This window comes from Vipera ursinii, assembly GCF_947247035.1.
Source record: "Vipera ursinii genome assembly, chromosome: 2".
Lineage (NCBI taxonomy): Eukaryota > Metazoa > Chordata > Lepidosauria > Squamata > Viperidae > Vipera > Vipera ursinii.
The window spans coordinates 258,604,145-258,620,466 of NC_139513.1; the positions used below are offsets into that span (position 1 = coordinate 258,604,145).

General features: G+C 36.0%; 1 protein-coding gene across 1 annotated transcript in view; it reads left to right on the top strand.

Annotated features, from left to right (window-relative positions):
• EDIL3 (EGF like repeats and discoidin domains 3) overlaps positions 1-16,018 on the top strand; it is a gene marked incomplete at both ends in the record, with an annotated part of 254,948 nt that extends 238,930 nt beyond the window's left edge. The window contains one exon of the mRNA XM_083357249.1: positions 15,869-16,018. Coding sequence (XP_083213375.1) covers positions 15,869-16,018 — 150 coding nt within the window. The remainder of the gene's footprint in view (positions 1-15,868) is intronic.
• Positions 16,019-16,322: the final 304 nt, after the last annotated feature.

Genomic DNA, 16,322 nt, shown 5'->3' on the forward strand with positions numbered 1-16,322 from the left:
CTAATGTAGTCCCAATCTCTTAGGTCAGAAGTCCCCAATATTTTTGAGATAATGAATAGATGCCTCATAAAATGGGTGTGATCCAAATGCTGCATGACAAACTGGAAAAATTCTTCCATGCCTCTTCCCCTAGTTTCTCTAGGTTTCCCTCCGAACCTTAGATTTTTGTTTAATAGTTTAGGAGCTTTGAACACTTTGTGATCTAGTGGACATAATTTCATCACAAGTGTCAGTATCTACTTGAGTTCTTATAACTGTTGGTGTTTATTTTCAGTTATATACTTTGCCTTCCATCAGCCTCTTTCTTCATTGTTTTCCTTTTTTTAAAAAGTATTAGGTTCTTCTTCAGTGATTTTTGCCACATTTTGTTTCCAAAATATTTTTGTTTCCAAAAGAGAAGGACCCTGTCTTTTAAAAAAACATATTCAGAATATGGCTGCCAAGGTTAACAGCAGAAACAACATTCTGCAAAAACTATGCAGAACAACTTGGGGAGCTTCAGCTCCAACTCTTCGATAGAGTAGCAAAGCTCCCTTGGGCTTTGCTACTCTGTAGCACTGTGCACCTGTATGGATAAACAGCTCACATACAAGACTTGTTGATGTTCAACTCAACCATACGATGAGATTAATTACTGGGTGCATAAAATCTACACCTATTCACTGTCTACCAGTTCTTAGCCACATACTTCCCCCGCACTTACAATGACAAGAAGCTCTCATTCGGGAGTATAGTAAGATCCTGCTAAACTCCTCTCTACCCATTCATGCCTATACCTCTGATCTCTTAAGATATCGATTAAAGTCAAGAAATCCACCACTCCTCACAGCGCTTAAGCTGCTGGCCGAACATCAGAGCACTATACAAAAGTGGATGGAAGCATGGAGTAGCCAGGGCTTTTTTTGTCATAGAACGCTCAGAACAGAGTTCCGGCACCTTTTTTGGATGGAACCTTGTAGGGTAGGCAAGGCAGGTTGTATGACGTGTGTCAGTTCTGGCACCTTTTTCTTTTACAAAAAAAGCACTGGGAGTAGCTATACCTCCCAAGAGATTTCTGAGCATATTAATCCTAATAGTATACCTCCAGGATTTAATCTACCCCGACAGATATGGGTGACATACAATAGAATTAGAACGACTCATGGGATGTGTGCTGATTCTCTGTATAAATGGGGAAAGACACCTTCAGCACAATGTGATTGCAGGGCTCCCCGACAGACTATCCAACATATAGTGAGGGAATGCACTAATAGAAGATACCCAGGAGATTTTAAGGACTTCCTCTGCGTAACAACGACAGCTACTGACTGGATCTCCAAACTCGACATTAGACTCTGAAATGTTATTTCTGTTTTCCTCTTAGGTTTTATAATTGCTTCTTTTTTTAAAAAAATTGTTTTAACTGTTCTAACTTGTAAATATGAAGTGCTTTTAATTCTGTGTGTGACCAGCCATATGCTAAATAAATAAATCCAAAATATTACATTTTATTTTTAGTTCTTGCAGTGAACACTCTTTTTTTATTTCATCTAGTACTGAATTATTTGTTCTTCTTGTAGTCCAGAGTATTTTCAACTGTTTTCTTTTCCATCCTACTATTCACAGAAATCATTTTTTCTTTGTTCAGCCTTTCTGATGATCCAGCTTTCATAGCCATGTCTAATAACTGAGAAAACCATGGCATTGGCAATACCTACTTTTCTTGTCAGTGTGATATATTTTCCTTTAATGTCCACAAACTCTTTGCCCTTTTTGTAAACACCTGGGCACATTCTAAACGACATAATGAACTTTGATGACCTCTTCACTCTTCTGCTGAAAGATTGCTTACATGGTTGTGAGACCCAGAGGAATTTTTGTAAATAAAAGTAATGTAAGAAGCTGGTGCTTTGCTGTTTTCTGTATCAGTATATCTCAAAGAACATAATATTATTTTTTAAAAAAAAATATAATTCAAAGAATCTGTTTTTTAAAAAAGCGTTGACACAGTCCTACTCATTAAAAGCTGCTCAAGGTCAGGAAACAAGAAAGCACGGCTGGATGCCAGGAATGCTGCTGATTGTAGTAAATTAGAATAACAGAATTTTGATAGCCTGGCCAGGTTTGTCTGTGTCTCCTTATGCTACATTAGAGTTGGGTTTTGGTTTTTTGTTTTGTTTTGTTTTGGTTTTTTGGTACCATGGATCTTCTTGAAGTCTGGTCATACCTATGAGCACTTTCTCAGGAAAAAACCGGTCAGTCCTAGAGGAGATCAAACCTGACTGCTCTTTAGAAGGCCAGATCCTGAAGCTCAAACTCAAATACTTTGGCCACCTAATGAGAAGGAAGGACTCAATGGAGAAGAGCCTAATGCTGGGAAAGATTGAGGGCAATAGAAGAAAGGGATGACAGAGAATGAGGTGGCTGGATGGAGTCACTGAAGCAGTAGGTGTGAGCTTAAATGGACTCCAGAAGATGGTAGAGGACAGGAAGGCCTGGAGGAACATTGTCCATAGGCTTGCGATGGGTCGGACATGACTTCGCAGCTAACAACAACAACAATGCATATAATAAAATACATAGATACATACTGAAATCAGTTATTATCCAATACGGTTATCAAAATATTTAAAAATAACAAGTATATAATATAGGTGTTTATTAATAACCAGACAATATTTTAGGATATAATAATTTTAGATATAATTACAATTCTATAATAATTTTAGAGATTTATTAAGTCAACATTAGAGTCTAGAGGCGATAAATTATCTTGTCTACATATGTTATTGAATAAAAAGCTAGAGAGGAGAGAGGGAGAGAGAACTGATACTGTTTTGGCTGAACTTCAGTTGCACACTTTCCAGTGGAAGCAATGTAAATATAAGTGTATGTAACACCTGCTGTTTCAGACTGCTAGGTTTTCATGTTTAAATTGTTACTCGGCTCCCCAGGGAATACAGACTAGTGAATCTGCTAAAAGATACTGTTAGAATGTTGTTTTCCTTGTTCATTTAAAGTGGTCTGAAAACAGAATACACATGAATACTGTTTTTATGCCTGCACTGAGTGGAAATCGCTGAAATTGTTGAAACTATGTTGGAGAAAAATATATTTTAGAGGAAAAACACTGAGTTAAATGGTGATCTTGCTTTTCTCAACTAGAGGTCAGTAGATCACTGCAGTTTCAGGGCTTGAAAATGGTACCATATGAGGTAAACGAATCTTTTTAAAGATCTACTGCAGTTTGTGATTTGTGAGGAAAATAATTGTGGCATATCACATGAAATAAATTCTTATTATTGCAAATCTTTTCCCAGTGTTCTTGGGATGTAGCAAACAGAGAATGAATGTGCTGGACTCAACACAATGTATTATGTACAGGGGATGTACAGTGGTGGGATTCAGCCAGTTTGCATCACTTCAGCAGAACCGGTTGCTAATTTACTTCTTCCCTTTCTTTACACATGGGAAGTTTGACAAGTTTGTTATCCACAAGATTTATTTTTTATCCCTTTCAGCATTTCTAAAATAACCTGATTTGACTTGAACCCTTTCAGATACCACATATTGATATTTATAATCAAATTGAAACCAGGATTTGGAAATATAAGGCAATGATAGGAAAGTCAGAAATGCCTGCAATTTTATAACATGTTAATATAGAAGCACTGATATATCTTTCACTTTTCCTTTAAAAATCTCAAAATATGTACTGTGGGAGTTTCAGGTAGACTTTAATACAAGTAATTTATAGTAGGTAGTATTATAGTATCATGTGCCAGATGTGCACTTATTTAAAACCGAAATGTACAGTACATGTACTATCATGCGCTTAAAAAATCCAAATATAGCAAGTATGGTAGCATTTGGCAAACATAGTAGCATTGCCCTGGCAGGGTATCGTCATGCAGAATTTCAGACAAATCCAGAGCAATTTTAGTGCCAAATATTTGGATTTTTTTAAGTGCATGATAGTACATGTACTGTCTATTTTGGGTTTTAAATAAGTGTTATATTATTTAACTCTCCGCTCCCACCCTGATATACAGCTATGGGAAATAATGTAAATATTTGGACAAGATGCAGATCTGGCATATGAGATCATAAAAACACCCATCAAATACTCAGAAAAAAGACCAAAACATTTTTCATCCCAGTATGCAGGATATAAATAATGGGTATGAGTCTCACAAAAGCAGACTTGGCAATAGTAAAAACCAATTAAGAAGAGATGTCATGAGTCCCTTCATTGGATGTGTTCAGTGAAGATTGGGCAGTCATCTGTCTGGGGTGATCTAGTTTGAATTCTTCCATTGAGTATAGACTTGAACATGATGGACCAAACAGTCTCATCCAATTCTAATAGTAGTCTCAGTCTTACAGCAGGAGTATACAGTATAAAAATATTACCAAAAAAATCAATAAAGCAGTCTGTTAGCAAAGCTAGTGCAGCATTGTTTCTTAATTCCACACTACTACTAATAGATTAAGGATGGGTAAATCAAGAGTTCATCTGTATTTCATCCATTTTGCCACCATAAATTTCCTCTGTTGTATATATTGCCCATGGGGGGGAGAGAAGCTTTGTTCTGTTGGAGATCATTGTAACTACTGCAAAGAAGTAGTTGCATCCCATAGCTATTATTGAAAAATAAAGGGTGCATTTCAAACAACCTTATGCTAGGCAATTAAATAGACTGAGTTTCCTAAATTTCCTAATAATTTGAATGGAACCTGACTATTAAAGAAAATGTTATTTTTATTAAATTGTTTAAATATTTTTAAAATCCAAAGTAAACCTTATCTTTTACTTTTAAATTATAGAGCCAAAAATTAAGCCCAACTATATAATTGCATCCTATAACTTTCTAGCATCCTAACAGGAGCCCTGTAATATTACACTAGTTTATATTAAATGCAAGATACTGGATTTCAAGTCTGTGTTAATACTTATTCTCAGCTAATGGTATCATGTCATTGCAATGGAAAAAAAATCAAAGATGGCAGTCCCATGTGCAAGGAAAGAAATTTTTAAAAGTGCAACTTCAAAATAGGTTTGGAAAAAAGCTATCAGATTGTAACTTGTCTCCTTTTGGTACTATTATATACTGTAGATGTCACCAAGATAACAGAAAATAGTCCTGAGTCTCTGAGAAAGATTGTTATCAAAACACCTTGAGCATCTCATTGTTTTACAAGGGCACCTTGTTATTTAATAAATAAGGATGGATGGCTATGTCACTTTTGGTTTTGTTCTGATTCTCATTTTCTTGATGGATAAGTTCATTTCAGCCTATTTCCACATTAGTGCCCCCATTTGACATAAAGTCAAATACATGTCTCTAAATATACACATTTTGGTATATATTAATATGTACATTTGTACTTTCTTTCCAAATATATAAATTTTGGTGTTCATACTTTAATACATAATTTTTGTGCACTAGCAAACTGCACAGTAAAATTCTAAAAATTGCAAGTTTCCAGGCAAGGGTTCTGCTTTATATACAATTTGAAATGATACATCTTTATAAAAAAGCAGACCAAATTTGTTTGTTTATTTTTCCCATTTCTGACCATCTTCCTTAACGAGGGACTTTCCTCACTAATTTTGAGAACCCATTTGGTTAGTGGTTCAGGCATCAAGCTAGAAACCAGGAGATTGTAAATTCTAAAGCTGATTGACTGATTTTAAGTCAGTTATTCTCATTTAGCCCAGCCCATCTCATAGGGTTATTATGGGGAAAATAGGAGGAGGGAGAAATATTAGGCATATAGCTGCCTTGAGTTATTTATTAAAATAATAAAGGTGAGAAATAAATGAATAAATTTTGGTTCATTAATTTTCAGTATCATTATAATCTTTGGTTTATTTTGTTGTTCTACTACATTGTCCTCAGATAGCATGAACTATTCAAATTATATTATTCGCCTTGTGTTTTTATTAAATCATCCAGGAAAGTTTGCTATGACAGATGCTAGGCCATGCTGTAATATTTAGCTATTTAAAAAATCAAGCATTTAATTAATCTATCATATAGAATTTAAAAATATTACTTTCCAGGTCAAATTAGAACAATAGCTTGCTATAAATATATTCCTAAAGATTATTGTCCAATTAATTTTAATATATATATTTCTAAGGGCTGGAACAACACTGCAACAATATGTGTGAAACAAGGTCACCAGAGATTTTAGGTTTGAATTTTGATGTGTTAAGGCAGGACAAGGAGACAGAACAATCGACAGGCCACAAGAAATAAGTGACAATTTCTAATTTAATTATTTAATTTGCTAGTTTGACTCATTGGGAATAACCTATGCTATTTTTCCAAGGACATTCTCTATTCCTATCTCTCTTCTTTACAATTTTCTTGCCTTTTTTCTATTTCCCGCAGCTTTGCCAGCGTAAATTTTCTAATCCTTAAATCACTTGTATCCCATAATTTATCATTTTATTCATAATGAAATAGATGCATAATGGGGTAAATCAAAAGAGATTTAAGGTAGCATGCAAAATTTAAAATAATTCACAATCAAATCCAAAAAAATATCAGTGCATTGGGAAAATACACAAACTACTACCTATCATCAATCAAGCAGAATTGCAAATCTGCTTCTGGCCTGTGTGAAAAGCCAAGTTTAAAGTTTTTCTAAAGGATGGTAGGATTGGTGCCAAACAGATCTTAAGGGAAGGATTAAACAGTGACACATAATGCACATGTCTAAAATATGTGAGCTTCTGCTTGCTAAATATCATTTCAAGAATACAGCCAGTCAGTATTTGGTTAAGGAATAATTGATTCATTCTACAGCATGGTAAATAGTAAGCTAAAGGTAAAGGTTCCCCCGTACATGCGTGCTAGTCGTTTCCAACTCTAGGGGCCGGTGCTCATCTTCATTTCAAAGCCGAAAAGCCAGCACTTGTCCGAAGATGTCTCCGTGGTCATGTGGCCGGCATGACTAGACGCCATAGGCGTACGGAATGCTGTTACTTTCCCACGGTAGTGGTACCTATTTTTCTACTTGCATTTTTACGTGCTTTCGAACTGCTAGGTTGGCAGAAGCTGGGAAGAGTAACAGGCGCTCACTCTGTTACGTAGCACTAGGGATTCGAGCCGCCAAACTGCCAACCTTCTGATCGACAAGCTCAGTGTCCTAACCCACTGAGCCACCATGTCCCAAAATCTGCATTAGCCATATCCAAATCCATAATGTGAAGGCATTGTCTTTCTCTTAGTCTTTCTCAACATCCAAGTCTCAAAACTGTACATAAAGGTCTCCTGAAAGACCTTTAGCTATTACAATCTTTGTTGTCACTGAAATTTTCTTGTCCTTCATGATGAGTTTATTATCTTCCCCTAACATTAATCTCTTCACTATTCCAGCACATCTTTGTCTCTTTTTCAGCCCAAGAAGACAAACTCTACTACTTTCACTCCCACACTCTCATCTATAACTTTAGTAATCATGCATCATGATGTTATTTTTCTCTTCCTAATATGTAATAATAATCCACAATTTTACTTTACTCTTTTGCCTATTACTATTGGCATTTTCTTTGCTTTCTTTTGCCACAGTCATTCTACTTCTATTTGCAGAACTTTGTATTTTGTGATTATTTTGTTCTTTCTTTTCTATTCTGCTGTCTCCAAGTACTGATCTTATTAATGCTATTGGTTAGTCACACACAATAGATCACAATTGAGTTTAGACCGGATTTCATATTTTTATCCACCTATCAAATTCTTCCCAAGGATGTGAAATAGGTACATGTTGTTTGAGGTTAAAAATATTGCTGCACGATGTAAACCAATCCAAGTAAGGTTGCTTTTTGCAATGGACTCGTGGTGATTTTGTCAATGTCAGTATTGTTCAGTGGTGTGCCAGATATTTTGGGATTACACCCAAGGTGCTATGCACAAAAATGTGAAATCGCAACTGCCAGCTCTTTAGCTGGTGTTGCACTTGATATGCATTCTTCCCAAAAACCTAGGATGTTACAATGTATCAGTATGAGTGGATCTAAGCAGTGTAGCTTGTTATAATTTATAGATGGAAATTTTGTCAATATGCAGATTTTCTAAGTGGCATCCAAGATTTTTAATGTGGCACCTAGTGTGCCAATAACCACTGGGACCACCACAGTTAGTTTATGCCATAATCTTTCAGTTTCAATTTTCAGATCTTGATACTTGAATTCTTTGTCTTCTATTCTACTATCTCCTGACCACATCAATTATCCATGCTCATTTCTTTTTAACCCCAGTTTTGGGCCACGTTTATCAGTTTGTATTCAGAATTCCTGCAATATTTTAAACTGCTCATTTTCAACAAATTTTCAACTCACTTTTTTGTCACTGGTACATGACAAATTTTACAGATGTTCCAGTGAATGATTTTGGTGATTGTATTATGTCATTGTTTAAAAGATTGTGTAATCTTTTTGCATAAACTCAGCATGTCTACTATTTTTTCAGCCTCTTTGCACAATCTGCACTTTGAATCATTTGACAGTTTTTGATTCTGTTCTTAATTGAATTAGTTTACATAACTTGTTCTTAAGCAGCCAAAATCAAGCCTTTCAATTTTACCTTTAATGTTCCAGTATATAAGCCATTGCCATAGTTTATCTTTCTCTACTGTCCCCTCAGTCTTTTATAGAAATTGGCCATGTAATCTGTTTCCTTGCCAGCATTCTGTTCTTGTTTTCATTATAGTGATATTCAAGTTTTGTTTCCTGCACCTTCCATAAGTTCCAATTTTTAACTTACATCAATGCTTTCTTTTATGTAATCAGCCTATGCATGCTTTTCTTCTTTGATAGTTTGATCTGAAGTAAACCTCTTCCTTCTGCCAACCTAGCAGTTCGAAAGCACGTAAAAATGCAAGTAGAAAAATAGGGACCACTATGGTGGGAAGGTAACAGCATTCCGTGCGCCTTTGGCGTCTAGTCATGCCGGCCACATGACCACGGAGACGTCCTCGGACGAGCGCTGGCTCTTCGGCTTTGAAACGGAGATGAGCACCGGCCCCTAGAGTTGGAAACGACTAGCACGCATGTGTGGGGGAACATTTACCTTTACCTTTACCAAACCTCTTCCTCTATTTTTGAGGGGCACATGTAATCTATCAATATCACTAAGAGGATATAATGCATTGTGAATAGTCATTAACTTTCTTGTTTTTTAGTTCAGCTTGTGTCCAGTTAATAATTCCAGCAGTGTATCATATTACAATATGGCCCAGGTATTGATGGCTTTGATGGTTTTTCTACCATTTATTTTTGTCTTTAGCACTTTTCTCACTTTTTGGATGTATTCTTTACTAATCACATTTTTAACTAGTCCATGCTTGATTTTATCCAACTGTAATATGCCCAAATACATGTAGGCTCTGTCCTGATGGCTCCTGATGGTTTGGTTGTTTGGCATTTCAATTCTATTGCTGTTCATGATTTTACCCCCAGTTCATAGGTTGTTTCAGTACTGATTCTGTAGTGACTTTTACTGTTGCTTCTTCTAACTTATCATTTCTGTCGTTCATATCAGCTTTTTCCTTTATATTTGCAATTGTTGTTTTTGAGTTTCTTTTACTATTCTACCATTATTTCTAGGTCTTCACAATATCTTTCTCCACTTCTGCATCCCTTGTTGTTCAGTGACATTTGAGTCTAGATAAATTCTTTTCTAATGGATGAATTCTTCCTTCATTGGATAAGTTCTGAATAAATCCTTTTTCGGTGTTCCAATGTTCAAAAAATTATTTTCTGATTATGGTTGTTATTAGTAGTAATGGTATTATTCAATGTCTGTATGATATTCTTCTTGTTCTAGACAATTATTCTACATCCTTTCATAGGTATTATGACTGTTTGTTCTGAAGACTAAATTGAAAGGCAGGGAAGGTGTGTGATAAACTCTGTCAGTTAATGAACTCTGACTGACAGGATCTAGAAAGAAACCTTCTCTGCTGTTGCTCCTGCCCTATGGAATATTCTTCCCCTGGAGGTAAGGCAGGCCCCCAGCTTCCTGGCCTTCTGAAAAGGGGTTAAAACATGGCTCTACAGTCCTGTGTGGGAAGCCCAGAAAATCACTCAGGTGTGGGGCTGGTTAATCCCCTAATAGTCCTCCTCTCACCTTTTAACTAATTTTAATATTTAGTCACTCTTGCCTCCTCCTAAATTTTTATTTTTAATATATACTATTTTATATTGTTTATCTTTTTTGGTATACCACCCAGGATCCCTCTAAGAAGGAGATGGGCAGTTCAGAAATGTGAAAAACAAACAAAATAAATTAACATTTGATATTTTTCTCTTTGGGGAAATTTGGAGATTCTTTTTTGTACTTCAATTTCCATATTGCCTCATGTCTTCCCAGAACTCCCCAAGTAATCTTTTGCACATATTAACGGTTCCAGGTTTGCTCTATACAAATTTATGTAAAATATTCTGATAAATAAATAAAATATTTATAGTTCAAAAAACTTTCTGGTACACCTGGTCTTTATAATTTTTATAATTTTCTACATTTAACTCACATATTTGACCTGGTAATTCCTTGAAATCATCACAATTATTATAAAATTTTCAGTCTACATCCTATTTCACCCTTCATTTTTTCTAACAATTAATTTCCACTTTGGGCTGATGCTTGTGTGATTACCCTTCTGCAATCCCTTGGCAAGAAGGAAAAGGAATATACTTCTGCTTATCCCACCTTAGCAAACAAAGCCTAAAATGTGACCTGTATATCATGCAGACATTTACATTGAATCATCTGTTTGAAAACAATTACCTTGTTAATATATATTTCTTTGGGAGAAATGTCATTTCATTCATTAGCAGCTTTTTAAGAAAAATCTCCAAGCTGCATGTCAGTGATAAAATACCATCTCAGCTTTCCAAAAGTGCACATAAACAATACTTTTCTTTATTATCTCCTTGCAAAATTATGCCCTTTACTGAAGTATCATTAAAGGTAATTAAATTATAAAAGCAGTAAAATATTTCAGGTAGCTACAGACATTATATACATGTTCTGGTGGGGATGCCTTCTATCAATATCTCTTTTTAAATCCATGCCATTTCATGGATGGAAGTGTAAAACTGTTTTCTTAGTTCTGAGTTTATCTCTGAAATTATCTCTGGAGAAACTTCCATCGTAGTATTACTATCGATCTCTCTCTTTTATCTATTTAAAACTAAGCATGCTAACATTTCACCAGCCCGCACACAGTTGCGGAAGGGGCTCCATCCTACCTTCAGATTTCCAAAAAGATTGAGGACATTTCCGCTTATGAACAGACAGCATACCCTTATTGTGTTACATGATCCAGAACCAAATTGTATATGTATTTGGCAATTTGCATTAAAGTAACAACCATGCAGTCCAGAGAAAGTATTGCAAAAATACATGTACACAAAAGTAACTTGAAACAAAAATCGCTATTGAATTCAATGGGAATGAATTCCCTCACCATACCCACCCAGCTCTAATGCTGGGTTGTTTCTCTCTCTCTCTCTCTCTCTCTCTCTCTCTCTCTCTCTCTCTCTCTCTCTCTCTCTCTCTCTCTCTCTCTCACACACACACACACACACACACACACACACACACACATCCACATAACTCAAACACCATTAGTTGCCTTCCAAAAGTCTCATGGATGCGAGTGTGGTTAAAAAAAAGTCTAGAGAGTCACCAGCTCTGTTTGTTTTTTATGATGTTTTGTCATTTTCCCCTTCCTCCATATTATTGACCACACTTTCTAGATTCTTACTTGCTCATGGAGCCATTTCCACTCTTGTATTCCTCTTGTATTTCTTCCTCTCTGGCCTTAAACCAAATCCAGATTGGTTGTTTCTCAGCTTTTCAGTTCTGCCAGGCCCCACCTATTTCCGGGTAACTTTTAGATTTAGATTTAGATTTTATTAGATTTATATACCGCCCTTTTCCCGTAGGACTCAGGGCGGTTTACAGGGTGTTTAAAACATCTATACAAAAATTAAAAACAATTAAAAATGATTAAATTCAGTCCCTACAGTAAAAATATAAAACCCCAATTAAAACTCTCAGCCTGGGCCGGAAAGCTCAAAGAGCCAGGTCTTCAGGTCCCAGCGAAATGAGCGAAGGTCGGGGGCAGTCCTAAGCTCCACGGGCAGCTGGTTCCAAAGGGCAGGCGCACCCACAGAGAAGGCCCTCCCCCTGGGTGTTATCCACTGGCAGTCTTTTACAAGTGCTTCTCTTTTTCTTGGTCTCAAACTCTTCTCCCATCTACTTACCACAATCAAAGCACTCTGATCATTTCTTTGCTTTTCATGGCATCCTTCTGCCAGTTTGCACCAGCTTCACTAATTTCCACATCTTACTGCAATTCCTGTATGTTAGTAATTTTATGGGAGCATTGTTTGATGGTGCATACATGCCATTCTCTTTTAAAGAAAGCAATGTCCTGCAAAGCACACACAAAAAGAATAAGAAGTAGTGAGGAAAAGAAATTAAAGATATCAGACGAGAAACAAAAACAAATAAATGTCAAGTACACTAATACTTTTCATATTTCTATCCTTGCAACCAGTGGTGGGATTCAGCCAGTTCACACCACTTCGGCAGAACCGGTAGCTAATTTTTTGTTGCTCAGGCCCAGAATGGACTTCCAGAAGTGGCATCCACACATATTCGAATCCCACCACTGCTTGCAACCCATCCTTGCTTCCACTATGTCTCTACACTCACTTCACAGTTTTGATTGTAAACTTCTTCACTCTTTTTTCAAACATTTTTATTAGATACATACTCCATCAAATCATAGCTATCTCATATGTCCACTTTCTCTCAACCTATTTATTCTTTGTCTATGAATTTGTTTTGTGATTTGATCCTTATTAATTCTCCCTATACGAACAAAACACCTCAAAAACTTTCTATGTTATTTTTCCCTTCCTTTTATTTTATGATTCAGTTCACATGCATTAAGGAATCTAGCTCTAATTGTTTTGCTACACATGCTTCTTAAATAGCCTCTTTCTACTGTCTTCAATTTATTCCTCCTAATTCTCACTTACCTACAATAAAGTGGGTAGAAGCTCAGGTTATAGTCATTTTCCCCTCAATCAACAAGCATTCATTTTTCCTGAAAAACATCTACTTTTCCACCAGTATTTGCACATCTAAATATTCTACAAATATTACCCTACTCTAGTTTTTTTTAAAACCATAGTTTTATAATTTGCAATTGTTTGGTCCATTCTCAAATCAATGTCACTCAGACTTTGACAGATTCAATTTTCAAATCCATGTCTCTTTGCATGTTTTCTGGAAATCAGTTACATACACATTTATCTTCTTGACAAACATGCCTATAAAATTGCCAAAAGTATTTCTTATGTATTTATCCATGAACGTATTAAAAATCCAAGAGAACATTGCACATCCTTGTCTTCATCATCATTTTAGCCATTGTCTATCCACTGCAGGATATAGTCTTTATTCATTAACTGCCAAAATAGTAATGCTTTTAAATTTATATTCCTTTGACATTGTAAGCATAAAAAGACTGATTAATTCACACATTTGAAACTAATGTTTTCCTAACCAGATATTGAAAACAATTCTCATTCATTCCTTGGTCTCTGAATGTCCCAATAATTCATTTGGCCCCCATCTATTCATGTCACCAAACAGAATGACTTTTCTTTCTGGATAGCATTCATTTAGAACAGGGTTGTCAAACTGCTGGCCCGCAGGCAAGATGCATCATCCAGAAGCCGCGCCCACCCTATTGCCAGCAATGGCAAAACTGTCCCAACACATTGTGTGATGTCACATGACGTCGCAAGTTTGACATGTCTGATTAAGAATGTTCTTTAAAAAAAACAACAAAAAACCTTCATCTGTTGTTCTTCCATTCTCACTATATATAACTATCACCAGCCCCTGAATGTTTAGTTTCATATGTACATAACAACAATTCTTATGACACAAGTTCCTACTTTCCCTACGTGAGCTTTATAATTTATAGTTTCGTATCCCTACAGCTTCATATCCCTTCATGTACTCTTCATATTGACTCCACAAGATCAGTCTTTCTTCATTCAGATTACTTATATCTTTCTCCATTCCCTTAGTTTCACAAATGCAGTTTTAATTATTTCATTTCCTGTTTTTTAGCATTTATATTCCAGATTGCAATCTTTTCTATGCCCTGCCTCCATTATGGTTTTGGTGAATTGAAGCTTTCCCTGATGTATTTAAATAAGACAGAGAGGTTGTACTCTAACTTCTCAGCTTTATAGAATAGTCTTGAATTTCTGCCAAGTACAACGTTTGCTTCCAACAGTGAGAACACTGGTAAGTTCTGATACATTTTCAAGAGTATTCTATAGTCCAAAACTCAATTTCAGCCCAACATGCAATTTTTTTGTGAGCTATAGTTTAATCCCTAATATAAAGACTGACTTTCATGCCAACATATTTGATGCATCCACCAACTGGAAAGTAATTACAGTATATTGATAAATTTAAAACATCAATAATAGCACAATATCAATCACAATATCAATATACCAAAGACTCCACAGTTCAACCCCAAGCTAGATACATTTTCTCCTATTGTACCACATATTGTTCTGTACCAGCCTGCTACCGGCCCTGCAGAAAAGGCAGGGACAACCCCTTTACAAACGGCAAGAGGCTGGAATTACGCCTGCCAAATTTATAGCTACAAAAACAAACAAGACACGAACCAAGAAACAGCTTTAAGAAACATGAACTATCCAAGCGGTTGCCTTCAGCAAACCAGCCCTCCCCACACATTCCCCTTATATAGAGTTCAGGGCGTGGCTTCTCTCTGCCTCCTTCCGAGAAGCCCCATTGCCTTCCTCTGTTTACTCCTAATTGACTGCCTCCTGCGTCGGGCGTCCTTGAACAGGGCCAGCTGTGGGTCATCTTCATCCATGCTGTCAGGCTCACACAGCTGGGTCTCCGTGGTGACCAAGTGGGAGGGGGCCTGGCTGAGGGCTCTCATCAGCAAGATCTTCAACTCCCTCAGCAAGGTCTTCAACACCCCCCTCCTCCTCCTCTGAGTCATCCGACCCAACTGCCGAACCCACAGGCTGACCCTGAATCACAACACATATAGACATCAAACACTTTAGAAAGCAGGCAAATGAAAGAATCGAAGGAACAGCTGTTCTTTCTGAATGCCTATGAAAGCACGCTTTGTTGACCAGTATCAGATAGAAAATCCCATCTTCACCAATACTGGCATGGAAAGCAACTGTATATAGACAGGGAGCAAATACCACATTCACTAGAACTGATGGTATTAGCTACGTAGTTGGGTATTAAACCTTAGTAATTAAACAACCAAACTGAGAGACACAAAGGACCCACACATAAAATATATCTAAAAGTTCATAATAACATTAATGTAATGATTGACTGATTTTAACAGTCTATGAGTATTTAGTGATGTTTTGAGCAACAATTTTATTAATAATAAAATATAATGGTCTATTATTTATTTGCATTTAAGGTATTATAGATGTCAGAGAACAGTTGATCAGATCTGATGAGAGAAGGGTTTATGATTGTAGATACCTGTAAAACCACTCAGCATACTTATTTTAAGAATGAATGTTCCTTAATTTAGAAGGATTTGCTACCTAACAGACTCTAAAATTAATATACATTAATTTTCAATGAGTGCATGAAGCTTTTCCCATTAAGCCAAATATCTATTTAAAAATTGAATAATTCCTTTTCTTTCATGTGACAAAACATCCTTTATGAGGGCAGAAGATATAACATCCTTGAAGTGAACATATTTATTTGTTTTGTGCACTACATATTTTTATAACTCTATCTTTCTGGTTACCTTTCAGGTTTTCCAGGGAAACTTTGACAATGATACTCACAGAAAGAACGTTATTGATCCTCCAATCTATGCACGGCACATAAGGATCCTCCCCTGGTCGTGGTATGGCAGAATCACTTTACGGTCAGAGTTTTTGGGCTGTACAGAAGAGGACTGATGCCTAGATCTACATTTAATAGCACAACTCTTGATATTTCTAAATATATATATATATATGTATATATATATATATATATATATATATATATATATATATATATATATATATATATATATATATATATATATATATATATATATATATATATTATATAAAATTCCATAGAAGAAACTGCAAAACCTGTAGGAAGTTGAATGGGCTTTTGATGAATAAGTGCTCACTTTCTGGTAGGCTGTTCTCTTTTGTAAGGAAGTCTAAGCCTGCCCTTAAAATGGTCCAATTCTGATGCATATTCTTATTT